This window comes from Chiloscyllium plagiosum, chromosome 9 (genome assembly GCF_004010195.1).
Source record: "Chiloscyllium plagiosum isolate BGI_BamShark_2017 chromosome 9, ASM401019v2, whole genome shotgun sequence".
Lineage (NCBI taxonomy): Eukaryota > Metazoa > Chordata > Chondrichthyes > Orectolobiformes > Hemiscylliidae > Chiloscyllium > Chiloscyllium plagiosum.
The window spans coordinates 29,024,446-29,047,818 of record NC_057718.1 but is presented as its reverse complement, the minus strand read 5'-3'; the positions used below and the strand labels follow the sequence as shown (position 1 = coordinate 29,047,818).

The 23,373-nt window shown below is 39.2% G+C and overlaps 1 protein-coding gene across 7 annotated transcripts in view; it reads left to right on the top strand.

Annotated features, from left to right (window-relative positions):
* LOC122552723 (tetratricopeptide repeat protein 7A-like) overlaps nt 1-23,373 on the top strand; it is a 421,938-nt gene that overhangs the window by 267,939 nt on the left and 130,626 nt on the right. For all 7 annotated transcript variants that reach the window (XR_006312460.1, XR_006312459.1, XM_043695624.1 and 4 more), the window contains one exon: nt 7,741-7,943. Coding sequence is in view for 5 of the 7 variants with exons in the window: in XM_043695624.1 (XP_043551559.1) it covers nt 7,741-7,943 (203 nt within the window). In the remaining 2 variants the exon portion in view is untranslated. The remainder of the gene's footprint in view (nt 1-7,740; nt 7,944-23,373) is intronic.

The following is a 23,373-nucleotide window of genomic DNA, read 5'->3' as shown; positions in this document are numbered from 1 at the left end:
AACCCTGAGGGGAACATCACCCCTGCTCATGACTCCACCCCCATTCCCCCTACCACCACACCCACTCCAGTTACAGGCTCCATCCCCACTCCCAGCTCCACACCCACACCAGGTCCTAGCTCCCAGCCCTGCAGAGTTTTCACGATCCCTCCAGACCTCCCCCTCACTAAGGACGAATGATCAGTCCTCAGCAAAGGACTCACCTTCATCCCCCTCCCAAAGGGCATGAGATAACTGAAGTTACAAAGGCATGGCTTGTAATTATTAGGATACAGATATTGTGATAGTAACAATCACCTTCTAAAACACAAGCACAAAATGCTGGAGAAACCTAGCAGGTTTTGCTAGCACTTGCAGAGAGAAAACCAAAGTTAATGTTTCAAGTCTGGTATGACTCCTCCTCAGAAGAATGCCCCTAAAAGTCTTCTCACAGTTAACAGCATTTAAATGGTCTCTTATCAGTGTGAACAAGCTGTTGAGCAAAGAGGACAGATGAACAAATGCATCCCTACCCACACACGGTTTGGTGAACAGTCTTGCCCAGCATGAACTCTTCTGTGGCTGGGCAAAATGGATAATCCCTTCCCCCCTCACACAGGGCAGGTGACTAACTCCCAGTGTAAACTCCTTGTTGTTTCTGTGGCCTGGATCACAACTTCACTGTTGACAGGCCTTGGAGAGGTTTGTAATAAAAGACAAAATTTGGATATCGGTGCATTAGGAATTTGAAAAATCCCTATCAACTCTGCATTTACATGGACACTTGCACCTCAGAAAAACTTTGACTCATCTGGTTGGACAATCAATTGAACCCTCATCCACTTTCTCAATGTTTCTTCCTCAGTGGTGGTGCAATGTTTTTCCCCCCCTTATGTAATTGATTAAAACTGCTCCCAGTTAATGGACAGAAACATTTTCATGGGATATATGTGCTTCCATGCTTTTCAAATCATACTGCACTGACCATGGACACATAGCAGATGGCGGACCTCAGCAGCATTCCAAGGATTTTATTTTAGGGTTCATCTGAGCCAGTGACACTAAAATTCACACATCTATCAGAATACAGAGGAACCTTGATTATCCGAACTACACAGGCGGGGGTTTTGTCGTTTGGTTAATCAAACGCCGGATAATTGAACCCCGGATAACAGTTAACCAAGCACCAACGTCTTGTGACCTTGTTCGGATAATCCAAAATTCAGTTAATCAAATGCCAGATAATCAAGGTTCCTCTGTCTTTGGTACAAACTCCAGATGAACCAATCTGAAGTCAGTGTAAATGGGATGTCAATCCCATGACCATTCATAGCAGATGTCTAAGTTACCCTTTGTAGTGAAGGGCAAGAATTTTGACATTAGTACACCGGAGAATGGGAAACATTAGAGATTGCTGAGGACATGAGAAATGAATGAGCAAGACCTAAGGTAAAGGAATAGACGTAGGTGGAAGAAATATGGATGGACTGGAGTTTCTGGAACTGAGATTAATTCCATTACAGTTTCTATTGTAATAGCATGTTTGTACAACACATGCATCTGACAGACAGTAACTCAGTTTTGAATTTGTCTATCAAGTATCTTAGAATCCCTATGGTGTGGAAGCAAGCCATTCAGCCCAATCCGTCCATACCACTGTTCAAGAGCATTCCACCCAGGTCCACCCCATTCCTGTAACCCTGCATTTACTGTGGCTAACCCATCTGACCTACACATCCCTGGACACTATGGGGCAATTTAGCATGGCTAATCCACCCAACATATACATATTTTGACTGTAGGAGGAAACCAGAGCACCTGGAAACGCTGGAGAAGGTGCAAACTCCACACAGTCACCTGAGGGTGGAATCGAACCTAGATCCCTGCCGCTGTGAGGGAGCAGTGCTAACCACTGAGTCACTGTGCCGCTCTGTGCTCAGTATTAACTCACTGAAATGCCTCGTGATGTTCACTATTCACCAATGTTACATAGAGTTGATTCTTACTAGGCTCTGAATTGAGTGGTCTTGGGTAAGACAAGTAGTAAAATAGGGTGAGAATTCAGCAAGTCTGATCTGAATGAGATCACTTTATGGCTCTCATTCATTTTCTCAGTCCACAATGGAGCCCATTGGCCCTGGACGTTTAGTTGGGCGACCCTGGGGAATTTGGGTATGGGCAGATTAGACATGCCAAGAGGCAAGTTGACCCTCCTTGGTTGCAATTTCCAAGGGTCAGAGACGGGCAGGCAGGTGGAGGTGGCCACTTGCACAGTGTCCTGTCTGAAAACGATAGAGGGCCTGTGTGTGTCTCATTCTCCGGCAGGGTGCCTTGTGGCAGAGTTCAGTGGCCTTGTAGGGGGAGCACCTGGACTAGACTGAAGCTTCCCTGTCCCATTCTGATCCTGCTTTCAGATCTGAGTGCGATGGAGTGCAGGTATGGTCAACTCTCGAGCAGACCTTGAGGGTACTGGGCCTGGCTTTGCACAGCAGCTGCCGACCTATCTAAGACTGGCTGCACTGCTGCAGAATCTGAGCAATGATGGACAGGCAAATGATGGACTGGCTGCATTATCCCAGCTTCGCTGCAGGATGGTGGACTATGAAGAGGATGCAAAAATGCTGTAGTGTGATTTGGACAAACTGAGTGACTCAGGGAATGCATGGCAGCTGAAGTATAATTGGATAATTTTTGAGATTATTCATTTTGGTAATAAAAACAGCAAAGCAGATTATTATCTGAATGATGACAGATTTGGAAACAGGTGCAACAAGTCCTGAGTTTGCTTGTACACTCAGCTGCATGCAAGTGCAGTATGTGGTGAGGAAGGCCTCCATCCTGAGAGGATTGGAGTGCAGGAGCAGGAATGTCTTGCTACTATTGTACAGTGCCTTAGTGAGACTGTACCTGGAGTATTGAGTGTAGCATTGATCTCCTTATCTAAGGAAAGATGTTCTGGCCATGAACAGACTGCAATAAAAGGTTTACCAAACTGATTCTCAGGATTGCTGGACTGATGTATGAAGAGAGACTGGATTGGTTAGTCTGTACTCATAGCAGTTTAGAACCATGAGGGATGATATCATAGAAACATATAAAATTCTAACAGGACTAGAGAGGGCAAATACAGGATGGATGTTCCCAATGACTGAGGTGCTAGAAGCAGGATTTGCATTCTGAGGTAGGCCATTTAGAACTGGATAACTTTTTTTTGCACCCAGAGCGTGATGAGCCTGTGGAATTCTCTGTTATAGAAAGTTGTTGAGGCGAAAACATTGAATGTTTTCAAGAAGGAGTTTGGTAAAGCTTTTTGGGGCCAAAGATTCAAAGGGAATGAGGAGAAAGCAAAAACAGGGTACTGAGTTGGATGATCAGCCACGATTGAATAGGGGAGCAGGCTTGAAGGGCTGAATGGCTCCTCCTGCTCCTAGCTTTTATTTTTATGTTTCAGTAATGAGGGCCAATACCTGCTGAAAGCCTTCCTACCAAAGTTGCCCTTCCCTTTGAATCTGCATGAGGTCCTTCATTACTGAGACCAATGGCTCATCTCCCATGGGATTTTGGTAGGTGCCTCTGACTGCCAGTGGCCTGGGCAGTTTCTCCCTCGCCCGTGTGCAGAGCTGTCAGTGTGTGATGAACTCTCTTCTCTGCACAAGATGGGCTTGTTCTTGGGAAGATCACTCATTCTTCTGTCACCTGTAACTTGGCGATAGTACAGTCACTTTCTTCGTCCAAGTCATTAATATATATCGTAAATAATTGCACCACAGCACTGATGCATTCCGTTAGTTACAATTTGCCATTCTGAGAATGCCCCCTTTATCCCAATTGCCTCCTGTTAGTTAACTTCACTAGTGTGAGCATACCACTCCTAACATCATTGGCTCTTCTTCAGTCACCTAATGTGTGTGGTACCTCATCAAAGACCTTGTGAAAATCCAAATATATTGCATTCACTGCTACCCCTTTAGCTATCTTGCTTGATACTTCCTCAAAGAACTCTAATAAATTTGTCCCCTTTATTTCCCCTTATGAAGCCATGCTGACCCTGCTTCATTGTATTAGTATTTCTGAATGCTGTGCTATGCCATCCTTTGAAATAGACTCTTAACACTTTTCTAATAACATACATGAAGCTAGCTGGCCATTGTTCCCTGCTTTTTTCTTTTAAATTCCTCTTTTTAAGTAAAGGTGTTATATTTGGCAATTTTCTAATCCTCTGGGAGTTTTCCAGGATCTAAGGATTCTTGAAAGATTGCTTTCAGTGTATCCACTATCTCTGTAGTTAGTTCTTTTAATATCTATCAGACACCCCTCCTTCAGACTTTGAAAGATGGTGCAGTCTTGGGGACACTGGTCTAATGGAGGCCCCTCACTAAACAATGAGTTCCTCTATGAAGATGCATAGCAGGATGGTCTGGATTCTCACCACAAGTACTCAAACAATAAATAATGCAATGAGTTTGATAAAATAACATGAGAAAATCTGTTTGGCCTCATGGCAAAAATCACTCTACCAAACTCAACATTACTCACACTCAGCCAAAAATATTCAAGCCAGAGATTTGTTTAAAACGATGCACAATGGATAACTGAATCATACAGTTTCGGCTTGCTTTGGGTACAATCACTGTTCTGGACTAATTCAGTTTACCTGAGCCACATACTTATAGGGATGCTTATTTTGGACTCATCTTTCAGCAAGGTAGGGATCAAATTGGCCAGCGCTCTAACCAATGGCCATTGTTTTAAAATAGCATGTGCATGTTGATATCCACTAAAGCCATCCTTCCCAGTCACGTATGTAGTATATACTTCCTGGACAAAGTAGTTGTGGGTTGTAGCACTCATGGAGCTACATCCAATAAATGTAGCTTATTCATGAGAGAAGAGAAAGAAATTTTCAGGGTTGGGGGATATCTGCAGAAACATTGGCATCTGTACACCTTGCTTCCAACTTTCTTTGCTGAAAAGTTGATTAAATTCAAGGGTTCACAATATTTGGTTTGCTAGACCTGAACTAGAGAGGGTTAAGTGACAATTTCAGACAAATACCCAGCTGTAGAACTATTTCAAATTCCATTTTCTTCTCCCCTTTACAAATTCTTTATTAAGTATTTTTGTCTTTGGTACCGGCAGTAATTTTTTTTAGATTACATTACAGTGTGGAAACAGGCCCTTCGGCCCAACAAGTCCACACCGACCCGCCGAAGCGTAACCCACCCATACCCCTACATTTACCCCTTACCTAATACTACGGGCAATTTAGCATGGCCAATTCACCTAACCTGCACATCTTTGGACTGTGGGAGGAAACCGGAGCACCTGGAGGAAACCCACGCAGACATGGGGAGAACGTGCAAACTCCACACAGTCAGTTGCCTGAGGCGGGAATTGAACCCGGGTCTCTGGTGCTGTGAGGCAGCAGTGCTAACCACTGTGCCACCATGCCGTCCTAAATAGAAAGGATGTGTAACATCTTGGAAAATGCAAATGGTGCAGAACAAACCATTTTCAAAAACCAGATTACTGTAGCCTGAATAGATGACCAAATTTGGTAAGCAGCCAGATTGTTCACAAAGTACACTGCTTTGCAAAGATTATGAATTCAAGAGAGAAGAACATGGTGCACTGTATTTCAAGGAATCATAATATTGAATGACTTGTATGCCACATAGAAAGGACATGAAGTTCTATATTAGTGGATTCTTTTTAAATGCATACTCCTAAACGTGTTCGAAGTGAAAAGAAATTAGACTTGATCTCAATCCTGTTCCGAGTGCTCTCGAGACTTTGCACTCACTCATTTCTGCATTAACTTAGCCACATCACTCAGACAAACAAACAAGATTGGAGCATGAGGAATACATATTGTCCCAACCACCTGATGAAGGAGCAGCGCTCCGAAACCTAGTGCTTCCAAATAAACCTGTTAGACTATAACCTGGTGTTGTTGATTTTTAACCTTGTCACAGAAGAGTTCACTCTTCAAAGAGATGGGCAATGGTACAGTTTTTAATGCAAATTAAGGAAGTTTTGTCTTGTAGTTGCTTCACACCATTGTATTTGATAATATTGCTGCATTGGACGGATAATTCTCATCACTGCTGAGATGGAACTGGATGATGAGAATGAAAGTTACTTTGAAAGCTAAGGGGAGAGGCTGCATAGGTTGATTTCCCTGGAACACTAGAGGCTGAAGTACGACCTTATAGAGATTTATAAAATCATGAAGGGGATGGATAGGGTAAATAGACAAGGTCTTTTCCCTGGGTTGGGGGAATCCAGAACTAGAGGGCATAGGTTTAGAGTGAGAGGGGAAAATTATAAAATGGATTTAAGGGGCAATCTTTTCACACAGAGGTTGATGTGTGTGTGGAATTGAGCTGCTAGAGGAAGTGGTGGAGGCTGGTACAGTTACAGTATTTAAAAGGTATCTGGATGAGTACAGGGTTTACAGGATACAGACCAAGTGCTGGCAAATGAGACTGGATTAGGTTAGGATATCTGATTGGCATGGCAGAGTTGGACCAAAGGGTCTGCTTCTGTGCTGTACATCTCTATGACTCTATGAATAATGCCTGATAGGAAGTGAGGTAAATGACATTAAATGGAACTTTTTACTCCCCTGCAATACTTCCATTTCATGGCAGAAATGTTTTAACATCAATGAGTCAGCAACATTTGCAGAAAATGTGGTGCCATAAACTCCTAAGTAAAATTGATATTATGATTAGAAACCGTCTGTGTTCACAAGTTACTTTAAATTTCTCAGCCAACCATAACTTAAGAGTACTTGAGGACAAAAACGTAAATTTACAAAGAATTTCTCATTGACTTTGACAACTCTTCTTAATATTTTGATTAATTTACTGCCAATTTAATTCTTTGCTTCTAGCTGAAGACATTAGAATGACAAATGAGCAGGACCTCATCCAAAATATTAGATTGATTAAACTCACAGCTAAACAGTTTCAAGAACTTTCTGTAAAATAGAGGAAGCCATTTAAAATGAAATCTCACTGGATTGGAAATTGCAATTCATTCCATGATATTCAAGTTCTCTAGTTGAGTAAGTGTCTACTTATTGTTTTCACTCAAGGTTGTCAACATTATTTGGACATACGTCCAGTGCATAAGTAAGTGATAAATAATTAAAATTAAACATACAATTGCCTATAGTACATAAATGTTATTGCTATTTTCTTATAAATGTTGGTCCCCTTCTACTTGTAAGGGTCTTTGTAATCTTGAACCTATATCCAGCAAGAGTTAGTGTTTTGAACAGGGTGGGGGAGAGAGGGGAAGAAGAATAAGAATAGTAGAAGTATGTAAGCTTGACCTCTAATCAGCAGTGTTGGCATTATTATCCCTCAGGTAGAACTTTGTGAGTTCAAGTCTCCTGCTCACTTAACTTTGTTGACATTGTCATTGCTTGTCTGTCCATTGTCATTTTCCCTTTCAAACACCTTTTCTAAACATCCCCTTCCTCTAAATACTCCTCCTGTCCATCTCAAACTTTCCTTTGTGCTCCAGAGTCCAGGCTGAAGTCATGCTGAATCTGTGTGTGATGCGTGTGCAGCATGATGTATTCTAAAAATGGAGAATTTTCTACCTAATGTTATTTCACTAATGTAGCATACCACTGTAAAATCTGAACCCAATTAGCATTTCAGATAAAAATATTTTTACTGTTGAAGTGTAAATTTTTCTTTCTGTGATTTTAAATAATCAATACTGTTCATTTCCTTTAAAAACTAGCTGAACTTTTTCTGGAACTACAAAGGACCAAAGAAGCTTCCTTCTGCATCCAAGAAGCAGCAAGTCTTTTCTCCATGTCGCATGATGTGATATTCATGCGTGGGAGGCTAGAAGAGATGAGAGGCAATTTGAGAGGAGCCAAGCACTTTTATGATGAGGCTCTTGTTATAAATCCAAGAAGTGCGAAGATCATGGAACAATTGGTGAGTTATTTTTAATTGAACAGTTCAATAATGCAGGAAAATCTCTTTTTTTCGACCTGTCATTTGCCTCTTCCCTTCACTAAAAACAGACATACAACTTGCCCTCCTTTTTCCCCAGTTTTGTTTCTTAAAGTTCTTAGTTCATGATGAGATAAACTTTCATTGGTGCCAGAAACCCTATAACTGCAAGCTGTTTCACTGTGGGAGAACATCAATGCTGTTATTTTCTGTTCTCCTCATACTCTCCATCTCAAGCCAAACCAATTGGTCAGTGATCAGGAATGGAACACTGCCTGTTTCTGTTACATACGACTAGTTGAGGAATATTATGGACAATATTAGCATTTACCCAACATGGATTTGCTGCAATAAATAAACCAAGAATCTGAAAGTAAATTTATGACTATGGACTCTGGGCAGTAAAATGAACAAATTCAAATTTATTTAGCACACAACATGATGATAATTATGATGTATATTCATTATACTAATTTAATTCAATGAAAAGCAAATCACTTTCACCATTGTGCCAATTAACCATCAAATCACACATATATGTAATTCACAATTTAGATTTTAAGATCACAGATTAAATAAGTTAAATGATATTAGGATGTTAACAATTCTTTATTTTGAAGATTTCAGAATGGGTGTGACCCCAAGCTCTGCTTGGATTAAATGGGATTTGAGAAATTGTTTATAGCTAGTTAATTTCCTAATTAGCCTGTCTTGGTCTATTTCCTATGTGAATAGTTGTTCCAATCCTGCGTGCCGGCTCTGTTCTCACATCCTTTTATTCCCTTTGCCTTTAACCATGACAAACCCTGTATCACACCATTAACGTAATAAAACAACTCCATGCACTCAAGACTTTTGTAAAGATATTTAATAAAGTGCCACATAAAAGTTTATTGCGGTACTTCTTGGTATAGAGGTAACATATAAGCAGGATGGAAGATTGGCTGGCTAGCAGAAAACAATATGCATAAATTGGACCTCAACTACTTATAATTTGTATAAGTGACTTGGATAAGGGGAGCAAATGCATGCCAGTTAATTTTGCAGACGACACAAAGAGAAGTCGGAAATTATGTTGTGAAGAGGACGAAAGAAGATTGAAGACCGATATAGTTAAGTAGAGTGAGTAGGCAAAACTCTGGCATTGGAATGTATTGTGGGAAAATGTGAAGTTGTTCACTTTGGCAGGAAGGACTGTGTTGCCTTAACATTCACAGAGGAATATAAGTGTTCTAATACATAAGTCAAAAAACGTTAGTGTACAAGCTTAGTAAATCATTAAGATGGCTGTTGGAATCCTGTATTTTATTGCAAGAGGAATCGAACATAAAAGTAAGCTTAATAAAAACTGAAATAACTGTGGATCCTGCAAATCAGAAACAAAAATAGAAATTGTTGGATAAACTCAACAGGTTTTGCAGCATCCGTGGAGAGAAATCAGAGTTAACGTTTCGGATTCAGTAACCCTTTCTTAGAGTAGTAAGCTTGTTATGCTTCATTTATTACAGGTCATTGCTAAGACTACATCTAAAATACTGTGTGCAGTATTTACATCAAGAGCACAAGATATAGGAGTAGAAGTAGGCCTTTCAGCCCATTGTCTGTCTGCTGTGCCATTCAGTGAGATTGTGACTTAGCTGTGGCATCAATTTCTCGTCCTCAGAATCTAATCGATTTCTCTCACCCCAAGCAGTGAAAGTAGTGAATTTGTTTTGAAACTTGTCTGCTGTTCAAGATCCCAATCTTGCACGCACCATTTCACTTATGGTCTTCATAAGATTACAGCGCCCTAAGATTTTAATTGTTTTTTGTTTGTTTTCAGCTGGAGCAACCCAGTGTATCCTCATTGAGCATCTTACTTAGTAATACGTAGTAAGTTTTTTTTTGTTTGCTTGATAGACAGCTCTTGCATTGTCTCTTAGTATATCATCTGCGAGATTCTGTTTCTCACAGCTGTTTTTGAAGACGAAAATAGGGATGTTATGCTGAACCTTTACACAATGCTGTTTAGGCCACAAATAGAGTATTTCATCTACTTCTAGTTACCACTTTATGAAGGATGTGAGGGAATGCAGAGGAGATTTTCCAGAATGATTGCAGTGATTAGGATTTTAGCTGCACTGTTTTTTGAGAAGCTGCTGTTACTCTCCCTGGCGCAAAAGAGATCGAAGGGAAATCAGGTAGAAGTGTACAAAATGTGACGAGTTAAAAGATACAATGGATAAAGACAAACTGAGCCCATTAGTTGATGATACAAGAAATAGGTGGCACAGTTTTAAGTTTTGGGCAAGTGATGCAGGGAGAATGGTGATGAAGAACTTTTATTACATGCAATGCGTAGAACTCATTGCTTGTGAGGGTCTGGGAAGCTAAGATAATGAATGATTACCAAAAGGAATTGAATTTCTCTTGAGGGAATTAAACTTGCAGTGCAATGAGGATGTAGCAGGGAGATTGCTCTTTAGAGAGCTGTCATGACAGGATGGCCAAATGGCTTACCTTTATGCTATTGTGTCTCTGCTGATGGCAATAATTTGTTACTTACTTGTTGATAATAAATTTTTTACCAACTAAACACTTCTTTGAATTAGTATACTTCAGTGGGTCTGTACCTCAACAGGAGTCAACAATGAATACTTGGAAATTGCAAGTAAAAACAATAATTCACACCAGGTCAGTCAGTATTTGAGGGTAAATATGTTAAGGTTTTGGACAATTCCTTCAACAGAACCTTAAAATCAAAGCTTTATTTTATTATTAATTCTCTTGTTCTGTATTATTAGGATTATCTGCTTTAATTTTGAATTTCATAATATCATTGATTATGGCATTATATAAATAATTGCTTTCCTCAAAAGGAGTCAGTCATATTTTGAGATCCTGAGGCCTGTTTAGCCTTAAGGCCTCCGGAATGAGAGCAATCTTTTAAACTCTCTGTATTTAGCTTTGTAGGAATCTGGTACATTTTTATACGTAAGAATCTTCTGTAGTGATTTATAAATAAGAGACTCACATAGAGCATAAAACAGTTAGCAGAGATATTAGGCCAAATGTCCTATTTCTTTCTTTCTGGTGAGTTCTATTTATTCACTTAAAAGTTGATTTTGTAAGAAAAGGAACAAATTGGGTTATCATTGAAAATATGTGGGTTATATTAAGGATTCAGAGCAGGGGAGCTACTGTCAAAAAGCATGCAGGCTACAACAGTAGTCCTAACATTCCAATTCACACTTCTTATGAACATGGCTTCCTGTTGGATGCACAAGATCATGGAATTAGCTCTGTAATATTTTCTAAATATACGTTCATGATGATGATCAAAAATGGGTCTGGGTTTCAAGTGAAGTAAGTATGAAGGGTGGATAAAAAGATTGAAATTTAGAACCTAGGTGGAATAATGATGTTTATAAAAATGAATTGATAAATAAAATAATGAAGATTATGACAGGCGGCACATTTGCTTGTTAGGTGCTTGTGAAAGGTTTTCCATCAACTGAATAATTTTTTGTTGTAACCTATCTGAGTATGCAAAAATGGGAGTTGGGAAAGCTTCACAACTGCTGGGCCTACTGTTGAAGTTCTCGTCAAGTACTATTGAGGTTTTAAGTGTTTAAAGCAAAATATTCAAAATAGTTTCTAAGAGCAATTAGTTTTGGCAGTGATATACTTTAATTGAATTAGAGTTGATCAAATTTGCTGAATATGTGATCGTTATGGGATTCACTATCCTATGTGCCATCACTTGACCAACTTCGAATAATAGAATCTAAAACTTACAGTAATAGAAAGCATCAGCTAATATATGGAAATAGTTTAATGTGTGTCTGAAATCTTATTATATGTTGCTGCTGTATTGATGTTCTTCTAGTTAGTATTTCAAAAGATTTATTTTGGTTCTTTACATTATAAAATACAACTTCTTCCTGATCCGTGCAGTGACCTAATGACTTTAAATTCAGAATCATATGTTTGCTGCTGAAAGTTAAGATATACACGCTATTTTTCTAGTTCACAGACTTTGAAATCCCAAGATCAAAACTAAAGCAGTGATAATAGATTGCGGTTATTCCCTAGACGGTGAGCTCTGTCGTCAGTGTATTTATTAATAAAGGAAGCTTATTTATCTAAATCTCAATTTATAGTATTGGTTGATGAGATGTACAAAATTAGGTTTTGTAGACACTTTAGAGTTTGACAAATTCCCCAATTTCACAAGGTTGAAACTATCTAAATATTTGTGTCCAGGTAATTTTGTCCACAGTAACAGTGGTACTATTTGCTTTCATTTTAAGGGCAGAATTGTCATTCATTGGAAGACTGAGACATTTATTTAAATTCAACTATTGTTCAGGCTGATTATAAAGCAATAGTAATTATACCATTCATAAACAATGGACTGGAAAAATGGGTGTAAGCAAATAATTGCCATCATTAAATTAGATGTTGCATTTTATTGTTGTTAGATGATTGTAAGGTGTCCTCAGTTCTTGCAACTCTGCTTGCACAATTTGTCAAACTGAGTTTCTTTCCAATCAATTTCTAAGGTAAAAAAAACATGTTGTTACACATTTCTTAAATCCACTGTTGAATTTTAACTGTTTGTAAAATGGGGGATTTTCAAGACCTGAACAGAAACCTTGATATATACCCTTTCTTCAATGTTCCTTCTTCCCAGCTACGAGGTAACACTGGATGGAAATATAATGGGAGATTGGGGCAATTAGGGAAACAGAAAACTGGAATGATGCTGGTGTGAAGCTGTGGATGTATTTGCTGATACTGCAGATGCGGAAGACAAACTCCTCGCATGTGCAGTTCCTGTGGCTGTGACACCACTGATAACAACACCCCAGGCTGCTACCTGAATCAAAGATAGTACAGATCTAGCAAAGGGAAAAAGAAAGATCAGTACCATTCCTGCTTCCTCCTGCCCTCACTTTTTTTCACCACTCCCTCCTGCCCCCATATTCCACCTTTCTGCTGTCTGCTTCCCACAGCCACTACCCTCATGATTCACCCATTCAACCCTCTTTAACGGGTTGATTATGATCATACTTTAATGCCCTTTGATAGATTAGAGAACAGGAATAAAGCTGAGGTAGCTGATCTCAGTTGAGTAAAAATGGGACATTGCGGTTGATCAAAATATTTCTTGGCTATAGACGATAAATATCAGGTTGCGTTCCCACTTCTGATTGCTGAATATGATCAGTATTGTAATCATATGATAAAATGTCTCCTGTCATATCTTAAAAAGTCAATCTACATAGTCACACCCTATTTCCCACCACAAACACCCAAACACCTCTGCCCCAAAGTTGCTTGTTTTTGCAGAATATGAAATGCTTTTTTCCCTCTTCAGTTCTGTAATGTGAATTGTTGGGACTTCAGTTTTGCTCCTTTGTGCTAAGCTACATAGTCTGTAAAAGTAGAGCAAAATTTCTGGGCAGACCTTGTTTTTAAGGAAGGAGACTATGTATTTTCACCTTTAGATGGCAGCATATTATTGGATCAAAGCTACTAAATGGTATCTCATTGATTAATAGTTTCAAATTAATGATTTAAACAGATTAAGTTCTGTCTTTTTGTAACAGTGCATCATTATCTCTTTCTGTCTACTGCATCAAGGGAAATAAGTAGGTTGGATGATGGTGCAGTATGTCGGTGATCTAACCTACTGTGTAACAAAATGGTGCATGTTAAAAATCAGAGCAAGTCTAAAGCACAGGCTACATTTAAGATGTTTTTAAATGTATTTAATGTGTTCAAATTTGTTCTATGGACTCCGTTGGTGCTTTGACTGCAACATTTTTGCTTTATTGTGCATTTTACCTCCAAACTGGATAGGTTTAGACAATTAGGTTTGTATGGGTGAAGCAGGCTGTTTGGCCTATTTGATATCACCCTTCCTACATACCAGCCCTATCATTTTCCATGGGAATATACAGCTTCTTCAATGAATCTAGTATTGTGGCCTCAGCCACCCTGAGCTGGCAGCCATTTTCAGCTTTTGATCATTCTCTGCAAACCCAATACTAGAACTGGGACCCAAATTCGATTCCAGCTTCAGCCAACTGTCTGTGTGGATTTGCACATTCTCTCTGTGTCTGCATGGGTTTCCTGCAGGTGCTCCAGTTTCCTCCCACAGTTCGGATGTGCAGGTCAGGTGAATTGGCCAAGCTAAATTGCCCATAGTGTTCAGGGATTTCTAGATTAGGTGCATTAGTCAGGGTAAATGTAGAGTAATAGGGTGGGAGAATGGGTCTAGGTGGGTTACTCTTTGGAGGGTCGGTGTGGACTTGTTGGGTCGAAGGGTCTGTTTCCATACTGAAGGGATTCTATGAAAACAAGGATTTTCCTTTAGTAACTGGTAATTCTTAGAAAATTAATATTAATTAATTTTGGACGGAAGCACTACAAAAGAGCTGGATTCTGTTTATTTTAGCTGTGACTGCTCCAGAACTTGGTTTACTGCATTATGGGATCGATTCAAGTGCAGACATAACATTTTACAAATAAAAGGTGCAATCAATCCTTCTGTTTTCTAATCAGAGGCATGCCCTTATAGTGAAAGAAAGACTGTACAAAGCAGCAGTACAAAAATGTAATCTCTCTGTGATCAATCAACCTAAACCTGGGAAGAATAATGGCCTGAAAGACTGGTGCTGTGGGTAGCAGTTTCTGTTTGTTGCTAGTAAGTACTCAGAAACTGAAGAATTAAATAGAATTTCATAGTGCAGCATAAGGAATTCAACCAAGCTGTTTCAAGTCAGTGTTTAGATCTGCATGAAAGAAAAACTTGTATTTATCGCATCTTACATAACCACTGGATATTTCAAAACTCTTCATAGCTAATAGTATATTATTTAAGTGTAGTCAATGTTGGAATGTAGGAAACAGCAGCCAATTTGCATGCAGCAAGCTTCCACAGACCGCAGATGATAATGACCAGGTATTCTGTTTGTTTGTGATGTTGATTGAGAGACAAATGTTGACTAAAACACTGAGAACAATTCCTTTTCTATTCTTCAAAGTAATGGAGTGGTACAGTATTTTGCATCAGAGTGAAAGCTAGGCCTTGGTTTATTGTCTCATCTGAAAGACAACACCACAAAATGACAGCACTCCTTTAGTACTACAGTACTTGGTTACTGGAGTGTTTGGCTTGATTTTTGTGTTCAAGTTGAGGAGGGCAACTAAACCTGGAGCCTTGCAACTGGGAGATAGGTATGCTACTCACTGAGTCATAACTAACACACAAGCCTCTTCCAGAGCACAGTAATAGTTGCAATCTGTTCACTTGAAAATGACTCGCTATATTTTATTCTTGCTTTTCTGTTGTCTCTTTTCAAATGGTGGTTTGGTAGTGCACAACTTTGCTATTCTGAAAAAAGGCAGATTTTAGCAAAGTTTTTCATCCTGCACTCATCAGTGTAGTTTCCAAAAAAATGGCAAAATACTGTATAAATGTTATTTTTCCTTTATGAGAAGAGACTGCTGGTTTGAGGCAAATGGATTTTGATTGATAGAGGAATTGCCATGGAGTATGTATCAGTTAATGATAACTGACTGTTGAACTTTTATTTAAATTTTAAACAAGGCTGGTAGACTCTGGTCAATGCATTGTCCTGATAAATTAACTAGTGAACAGTTATCTCCTATTTTATTGAGTTGAAACAGGGACAGTATATGTACATGTTCTTTCTATCAGCCAAGAACAAGGCCCTGTGTTTAATGTACATAGTTTGCAGTACATGCAAGTAGGTGCTACACTGTGAGCCTCACCGATGATTCTAAATTGGTTATCAGCAGAATTCTTTGCACACTCAGGATTAATTTGCAAATATTGTCCAATCACAGAATTGCACATAATGTTGGACACAGTCTTGAGAGTGTTGGAAGAGCAGGCTGATTGGGTACCTGTAATTATATGAACCCTAATTTGATGTAACAATCTCTATAATGTATGAATAGGGTAGGACTATTTTCCCTAGAGTGTCGGAGGCTGGGGGGTGACCTTACAGAGGTTTTAAAATCATGAGAGGCGTGAATAGATTTCTCTTCCATGTATCATGTGGTTACATCTCAGAAAGCAAAAAAGATTTGTCAAATATGATTTCTCTTTAATAAACATTGAATCTGCTTTGTGGCCTGTAAACATCTTTTAAATGTGTCATTCTAATATTTTCTCTACTTGTGGTATCAAGCTTACTGGCCTATTGTACTCAAATTTTTTTTTATAACTGCACGGTCAAATTTGTTACCTCCCAGCTCACTGTTCTAGAATCCAGGGAACACTAGACGATCCATTTAATTTCCTTAATCAAATTGCAAGTTTTTCTTTTCTCAAGAGTTAGCAGTGTTTCCTGATATTATCTGTTGTTTAATAATGTGATTTTATGAGTCTTAGCTCTTTGCCTACAATTTTAAAAACAGAATCCAGGCTGATACCCTACACCCATAACTAAAAATAAATATTTAACGATATGAAGCTTTTGGTAAGTTGAATTTAATGGTCAAAATTCCTGATGCTCATTTTTGACTAAATGTTCCACTGCATAGATGTTGATGGTTATCATAGAATCATACAGTATGGAAACAGATCTTTTGGCTCATGCTGACCATGTTTCCCAAACTAAACTGGTCCCAATTGTTTGTGTTTGGCCCATTTCCATCTAAACCTTTTCTATTCCTGTACCTGTCCAAATGTTGTTTAAATGTAATTGTACCTGCATCTATTACTTCCTCTGGCAGTTCATTCCACATACGAAGCACACTCTGTGTGGGAAAAATTGCCCATCAGGTCCCTTTTAAATCTTTCTCCTCTCGCCTTAAAAATGTGCTCCCTAGTTTTGCATTCCTCCATCCTATTGCTATTCACCTTATCAATGTCCCTCATGGTTTTATAAATCTCTATAAGGTCACCCCTCAATCTCCTATACTGCAGTGAAAAGGGTCCCAAGCCTTTCCAGCCTCTCCTTAAAACTCAAACCCTCTAGTCCTGGCAATGTCCTGGTAAATCTTTTCTGAACTCTCTTAAAGTGTGGGGAGAGAGAGGGTGGGATGTCAGTCATTTGGAGACTGTGCCTGTTTAATCATAGTAAACAAAAAACGCGATCACTGTTGGAAACATGTCTTTGATGTAATATTTCTAGCAGGACCTCGAGATCTCCTTTGGATAATCCAATTTTCGGATAACTGGTATCCGGATAATCCGGGTTCCTCTGTATACAAAGGTGGCCTCACCAATGTCCTGTATAACCTCAACATGATGTCCTTGCTTGTTTTGTGTTAGTGTTATTTGTTTCTGTGCACAAAGCTATCCTGTATGAGATACAAATCATCTACTTGTAAGGAATACAGTCCATCTCCCAAGAACCAACTGAATTTCGGGATCTTCTTGAAAAGGTTGTGAAGTAACCAGGAAAGGATTTTTTTCTCTTTGTGCAATAGGTCAATATACTCCTTGTACTTAGGAATCCTTATATCACAGTAAGGTTAAGGGGATACCTAAAATATAGACAACAACATACATGGAAAAATAAGCGAGTGTAATATTTGTACTGATACCCATTTCCTAACTCTAAAACAGAAGATTGATTCAGTGCATTAGTCTGGAATGTGTTCCAATGCACTAAATCCTAGATTTGTGATGAAGTTGTTGAACTCCCTTCTTTTGAATGATCTTAACTACTCAGTTTGAATAGAGGGAGGAGAGAATATGCCTAAGGTTCAACCTGTAGATGCAGGTACAGTTACAACATTTAAACATCATTTGGACAGGTACAGGAATAGAAAAGGTTTAGAGGGATATGGACCAAACACAAGCAATTGGGACCAGTTTAGTTCCTTATTGGCTCGAAGAAGGAAAAATGCTAGTTGCATAGTAGAATTGAAAATACAAATTCAGGACTTCCAACTATTGATAATCATAATTTCACGAAAGAGTCAGTTATTTCAATGAATGCCTGCTACTGCCACCAAGTACACTTTTGCAACATAGATATTGTGAGGTACGGTGTGTGATTTATAATCATTTTAAAGCACTTATTTTTGATTTTTTTACTTTGAACTAGTGGCATATGGGTTTTCTGTGTGCCTGAAGGGGTTTAAAGATTAACTTGCAAGTATTTTTGATTACTTTTAAAACACTGTAGTGAGAGGAAGACTTTCTAGAGAGTAATGGATTTTTCTAAACTTTGGGAGAGTTTACCAGCAAGTAAAGTAAACAGCATAGTCCATTAAGCTTTCAGATAGAAGATTCTGGAATTAATTTTTTGAGCATAGGAGAAATAATTATAGAATGGAAGAATTTTTTTTTTTCTTTTTGTCTTGGTTTCAGTGGTTTTTCAGAGTAGTTGGCTAAAGCTAGATGTGGAAAACAGTTGTGAAAAGGAAGTCAGTAAGAATTGTTTTAAAAAAGTCATCTCAAAGTTAAACATTTAGTAAATGTTCCTGACTAGAAGTGTTTGGTTCCAACCCTGAAGGTGTGATTTATATCTGAGAAAGTTTAAGTTCAGTTATATGACAAATCAAGGAAGAAGGTAGTAGATTCTCATGACTGGGAATTGAAGCCACAGCTATGTCCAACCCTATGTGGAATGAAGGTGGGCATTTGCTCTAGTGTTTGTAATGCAATGCTGTTGAAATTAATGAAATTATGACTTTACTGTGTGTTTCAAAAACTCTGTGTATTACACTCAGATAACACTTTTTTAAAAAGCTATGTTCAACTCTTTTGTATAATAATTTTCTATTTATTGTTAACCCCAAATGTGCAGCATTGTGCAACTGTATTTCAGTGTAAGAGCACCTTGTTAAAAAACCTAAACAAAATATGATCCATCAAGCCAGATTTCAGTTTGGGATTTGACTTATCCAGTTTTAATGTCAGCTAGGATCATGACAATATTAATCTTCAATTGTACCCTTAAGGATGCAGCAGAATCAGGCAAGTCCTTTGATTGCTTCTGGACTTTCCTTAAACTTGAGGTCATTAAGGTCCCCGCCTTAACTTGTAACAAATTCTGTTCCTTATTGATCCTGTGTTCACTGACCCACATAAGCTCCTGGTCAAGTATTGTCTTCATTTAAAAACTCTCATCCTTGTTACCAAATCTCTCCATGGCTTCACCCCCCTCCCTCTATAACCTCCACCAGCACCAAAACCTTGACGTATGAAGAGAATGGGTCTGTATTCTCTAGACTTCAGAAGAATGTGAGGTGATCGCACAGAAGCATACAAAATTCTTCCAGGGCTCAACAAGGTGGATGTAGCAAAGATGTTTCCATTGGTTTTCATGTGTGTCTAGAACCAGGGTACACCACCTCAGAATAAGACACAGACCATTTAGCACTGAAATGAAGAATTTCTTCGCTCAAAGGACAGTGAACATTTGAAATTCTCCACATCTGAGAGCTATAGAGACTCAGTTATTGAGTATGTTCAAGACAGTGATCAATCGTTTTCTAGGTTTTCTAAATATATTAACATGTGTACAACACAGGAAAATGACTTTCATTTAGATGATCAGCAGCAGTTGAAGAAGGCAGCTCACCACCACCTTCTCAAGGGATAGGCAATGCTGGCTGGCCAGCCAGACCCACGTCCCACAAATGAATTTTTAAAAAGGCCCTGCAGAGCAGGCTTGTATTGCCAAAAGACTTATGCCCATTCCTTATATTTTTATAACTTTGAGAAATCTACTGTTGCCTCTGACTACTCCTACCAGGATTTCTGCTCCTTATGGCATGCCATGTTCATCAATCTTAGGCCATCTCCACATACCCACTCGTTTGCAACCACTCTGAGATATCCATTATCTAACTTCGCCTACGCTATTCCCTCTTTGAACTGCCCTTCAGTTTGTCCTCAGTAAGAGTTCTCTGCAGTTTTTCAGCTCTGATTAAATGGCTGAAATTCTGACATTTTCTGTTCTGCACACCATATTTTAAGTCCTTTTTGGTCATGAAATTTTAAATACCTCTTCATTTGTCTAACTTAATATTCACATTTCAAAGGTTTCTATTTTTTTCTGTAGATCTTGACTTGCTGAGGTGTTTAGGATAATGGATAGAATGTTTCATTCATGTGTGTGTTTTTTTTGCCTTGTTACAAGCCTGAACTTATTTGTGAATACATCATTCATCCTCTCGGAACTACTATTTGTTACCTCTATTCTTCTTCTAACATTTGTATCACATCTGCCCTACAATCATACAGCACAGAAGAGGCCCTACAACCCATCAAAGACTACCCAACCCCAATTGTATCGCTTTCCAGCACTAGGCCCATAGCCTTAAAAGTGATGACACTTCAAGTGGTTGTTCATATATTTTATAAAGGTAGTGAGGTTTTCTGCCTCAACTGCTGTCCCAGGCAATGCATTCCAGATCCCACCGCCCTCTGGATGAAAGAATGTTTCCTCAAATTTGCTCAACCATTCACCATTCACTTTGAAATTATGCCGCCTTTTTATTGACCCTTTGACTAAGGGGAACAACCTATTCACCCTGTCCATGTCTTTCATAATCTTATACACCTCCCACCTCCCCCAACCACCTCCCGAAACCTTCTCTGCTCCAAAGAAAGCAACCGGAGCTTATCTCGGCTCTGTTCAGAGCTGAAATGCTCCATACCAGGTAACGTTCTGCTGATGATTTGGAGATGCCGGTGTTGGACTGGGTGTACAAAGTTAAAAATCACACAACACCAGGTTATAAGGAGCGGCGCTTTGAAAGCTAGTGCTTCCAATTAAACCTGTTGTGATTTTTATCATTCTGGTGAATCTCCTTTGCACCCCCTCTAATGAAATCACAATTGTCCTATAGTACTGGGACCAGAACTGCACATGCTACTCCAGCTATGTCCTAACCAAAGTCTGGACAGCAACAACATGACCTCCCTGCTCTTATACTATACCATGACTGATAAAGGCAACCATCCATTGCCTTTTCCTAGTTGAAAAATGTGGTGCTGGAAAAACACAGCAGGCCAGGCAGCATCCGAGGAGCAGGAGAATTGACGTTTCGGGCATAAGCCCTTCTTCAGATTCCTGAAGAAGGGCTTATGCCCGAAGCGTCGATTCTCCTGCTCCTCGGATGTTACCTGGCCTGTTGTGTTTTTCCAGCACCACATTTTTCAACTCTGGTTTCCAGCGTCTGCAGTCCCCACTTTCTCCTAATTGCCTTTACCTACCCTATTAACTTGTCCATCCTCCTTCAGGGATTTGTGACAAGCATCCCAAGATCCCTCTGTTCCTCTGAGATTCCTAGTGTCTTGCCATTCATGTAGTACTCTCTTATCATATTCCTTCCTCCAAAGTGCATCATCTCACATTTACCAGGGCTAAGTTCCATCTGTCACTGATCTGCCCATTTGAACGATCTGTTTATATCCTCCTATAATCTAACACCTTCCTCACTGCCAACCACCTGGCCACATTTTTGTCATCTGCCAACTTGCTTATCATTCCCCCACACCCAAAATATTCTCATTTATATCTTTTATGAATATCACAAACAATAAGGAACCCAGGGCTGATCTCTGTGGAGTGTCTTTTTAGTGTCCATAGTTGATTCATATTCCAAACTTGTAGATTTTACTTGATCTCTGATATTTGATAAGAGCTCTTCTTATGCAGCAAGTGATGAGGCAGTGCCAGTGGGGTGGATAAAGTAAAAAATCAGGCAATGCCAGGTTATAGTCCAACAGGTGCAGCAAGTGACAGTAGGTGTGAGCTTATAGTTTTTAAAATTTTATCAAACAGTAAAAAATACAAAGAAACGGTTAACAATGAACAATAAACAGTGGTTTACAAGAAACGGCAATTTACAAGGGAAAGGGGCAACAGGGCCAACCCCCCCACCCTTCCCCCACTGCAACCAGTTCGCAGGGAAATGAAGACAAACATCAAATGTTACCTTATCAGAAAAGAAACAGTAATGCAAACTCATACAAGGCAGGACAATCAAACAAACAATAAAACAGTGCATAGAACAGGTGTGAGCTTATATTTGTAATTACTATCACACTCTCTTATGGACAGAAACAAACTATCATCACACGTGGGGAGGGGAATGCTGTTCTACTTATGCTCCTCTTCCGAGGATAACCTTGCGGAGGTTTGATACGATGTCAACTTTCCAGTCACACACAGGATAATCCAATTCAAAGTATTCTATTTTAACAAACTCCATGGTCATTGAGTTAAAACACAACAGATTATAGAGTGCCATTAATGTAATGGAACATCCCAAGGTGCCTCACAGGAATGGCACAAGGTGGCATTAGGGCAAGTGATTAAAATTTAGTTTGAAATGGTAGTTTTTAAGCAGTGCATTAAATGGAGACAAAAGGTAGAGGGTTGGAGAATGTTAGGGAAGGCATTCCCGAGCTTTTGACCTGAGCAGCAGATGCCGCAGTTTACAATGTGAATGTGATTAACAAGCTCACAAGATCAGAATTACAAAAGTGATGAGAAGACTGGAGTAGTCAAGTCTAAAGGTTAGAGAGATGTAGACAAGCTCATGCACAATCAGAATCAACTGCTCTTATGGAGGTGGAAATTTATGTTGTTAGTGATGGCACGGTTATTGGGTGTGGAACAATTTTTGGCCTAATTACTCCATCACACTCTCCTACTCCCTGGACAATGCAATAGGTTAAAATGATGCTCATTGGGCTGCACCAGTGGGCCTGTTGGGCAGCCGCAATGGACTGCCTCTCAGTAATCTCATTAACTGTCAAACCAGGCAAAACTGAAAACTAAATGCAAGATTGCTTTGGAACAAATAGTTACCCAGTTGCTTCCCTGTTTTTGTCATTTATTTTCATTTTGGCTCATTGCCCAGATTGCTAATCAGTAGCCTATGACATTAAATTCTGTAGGGCATTCTCTTGTACTGTTTTTCAGGTAGGGGAAACCTAAAAGGAGACTGCAACTTTCTGTTTTTCAGCATCTGTGATTATTTTTATTCTCAACTGCAACATCAGCAGCTACATCACAAACGACCAAGGAGAAGTAACAGCTTCATTGTCTTTTCCGACAATTGATTTTCATCAAGTCCATATTGTTTCTCAAAATAAGAAGAGAAATATAACGCATATTGGCCCAGGACAATTTTCAATAATTTTCAAATAATTTTCAATGAATTGCAACGTTTTTCCCTTTCAGCTGCTGTGTATTTTCAGCATTTTTGTTTTAATGTCATGTACAACCGCATTTGCAATTTTTAACTATCCCTGCCTTTAACAGCCGCTTCTTGTTGTTCACCTACTTATTTACCGAGTGTCCACATGCACTGGCACATGCAGACACATTTTTAATTCTGTATTTCTGGTTATTCTAACTTGGTTTCACCATCAGTGTTTGACGCCAAAAATGACTGTGCAGCTGGGAAAGATCAGGTT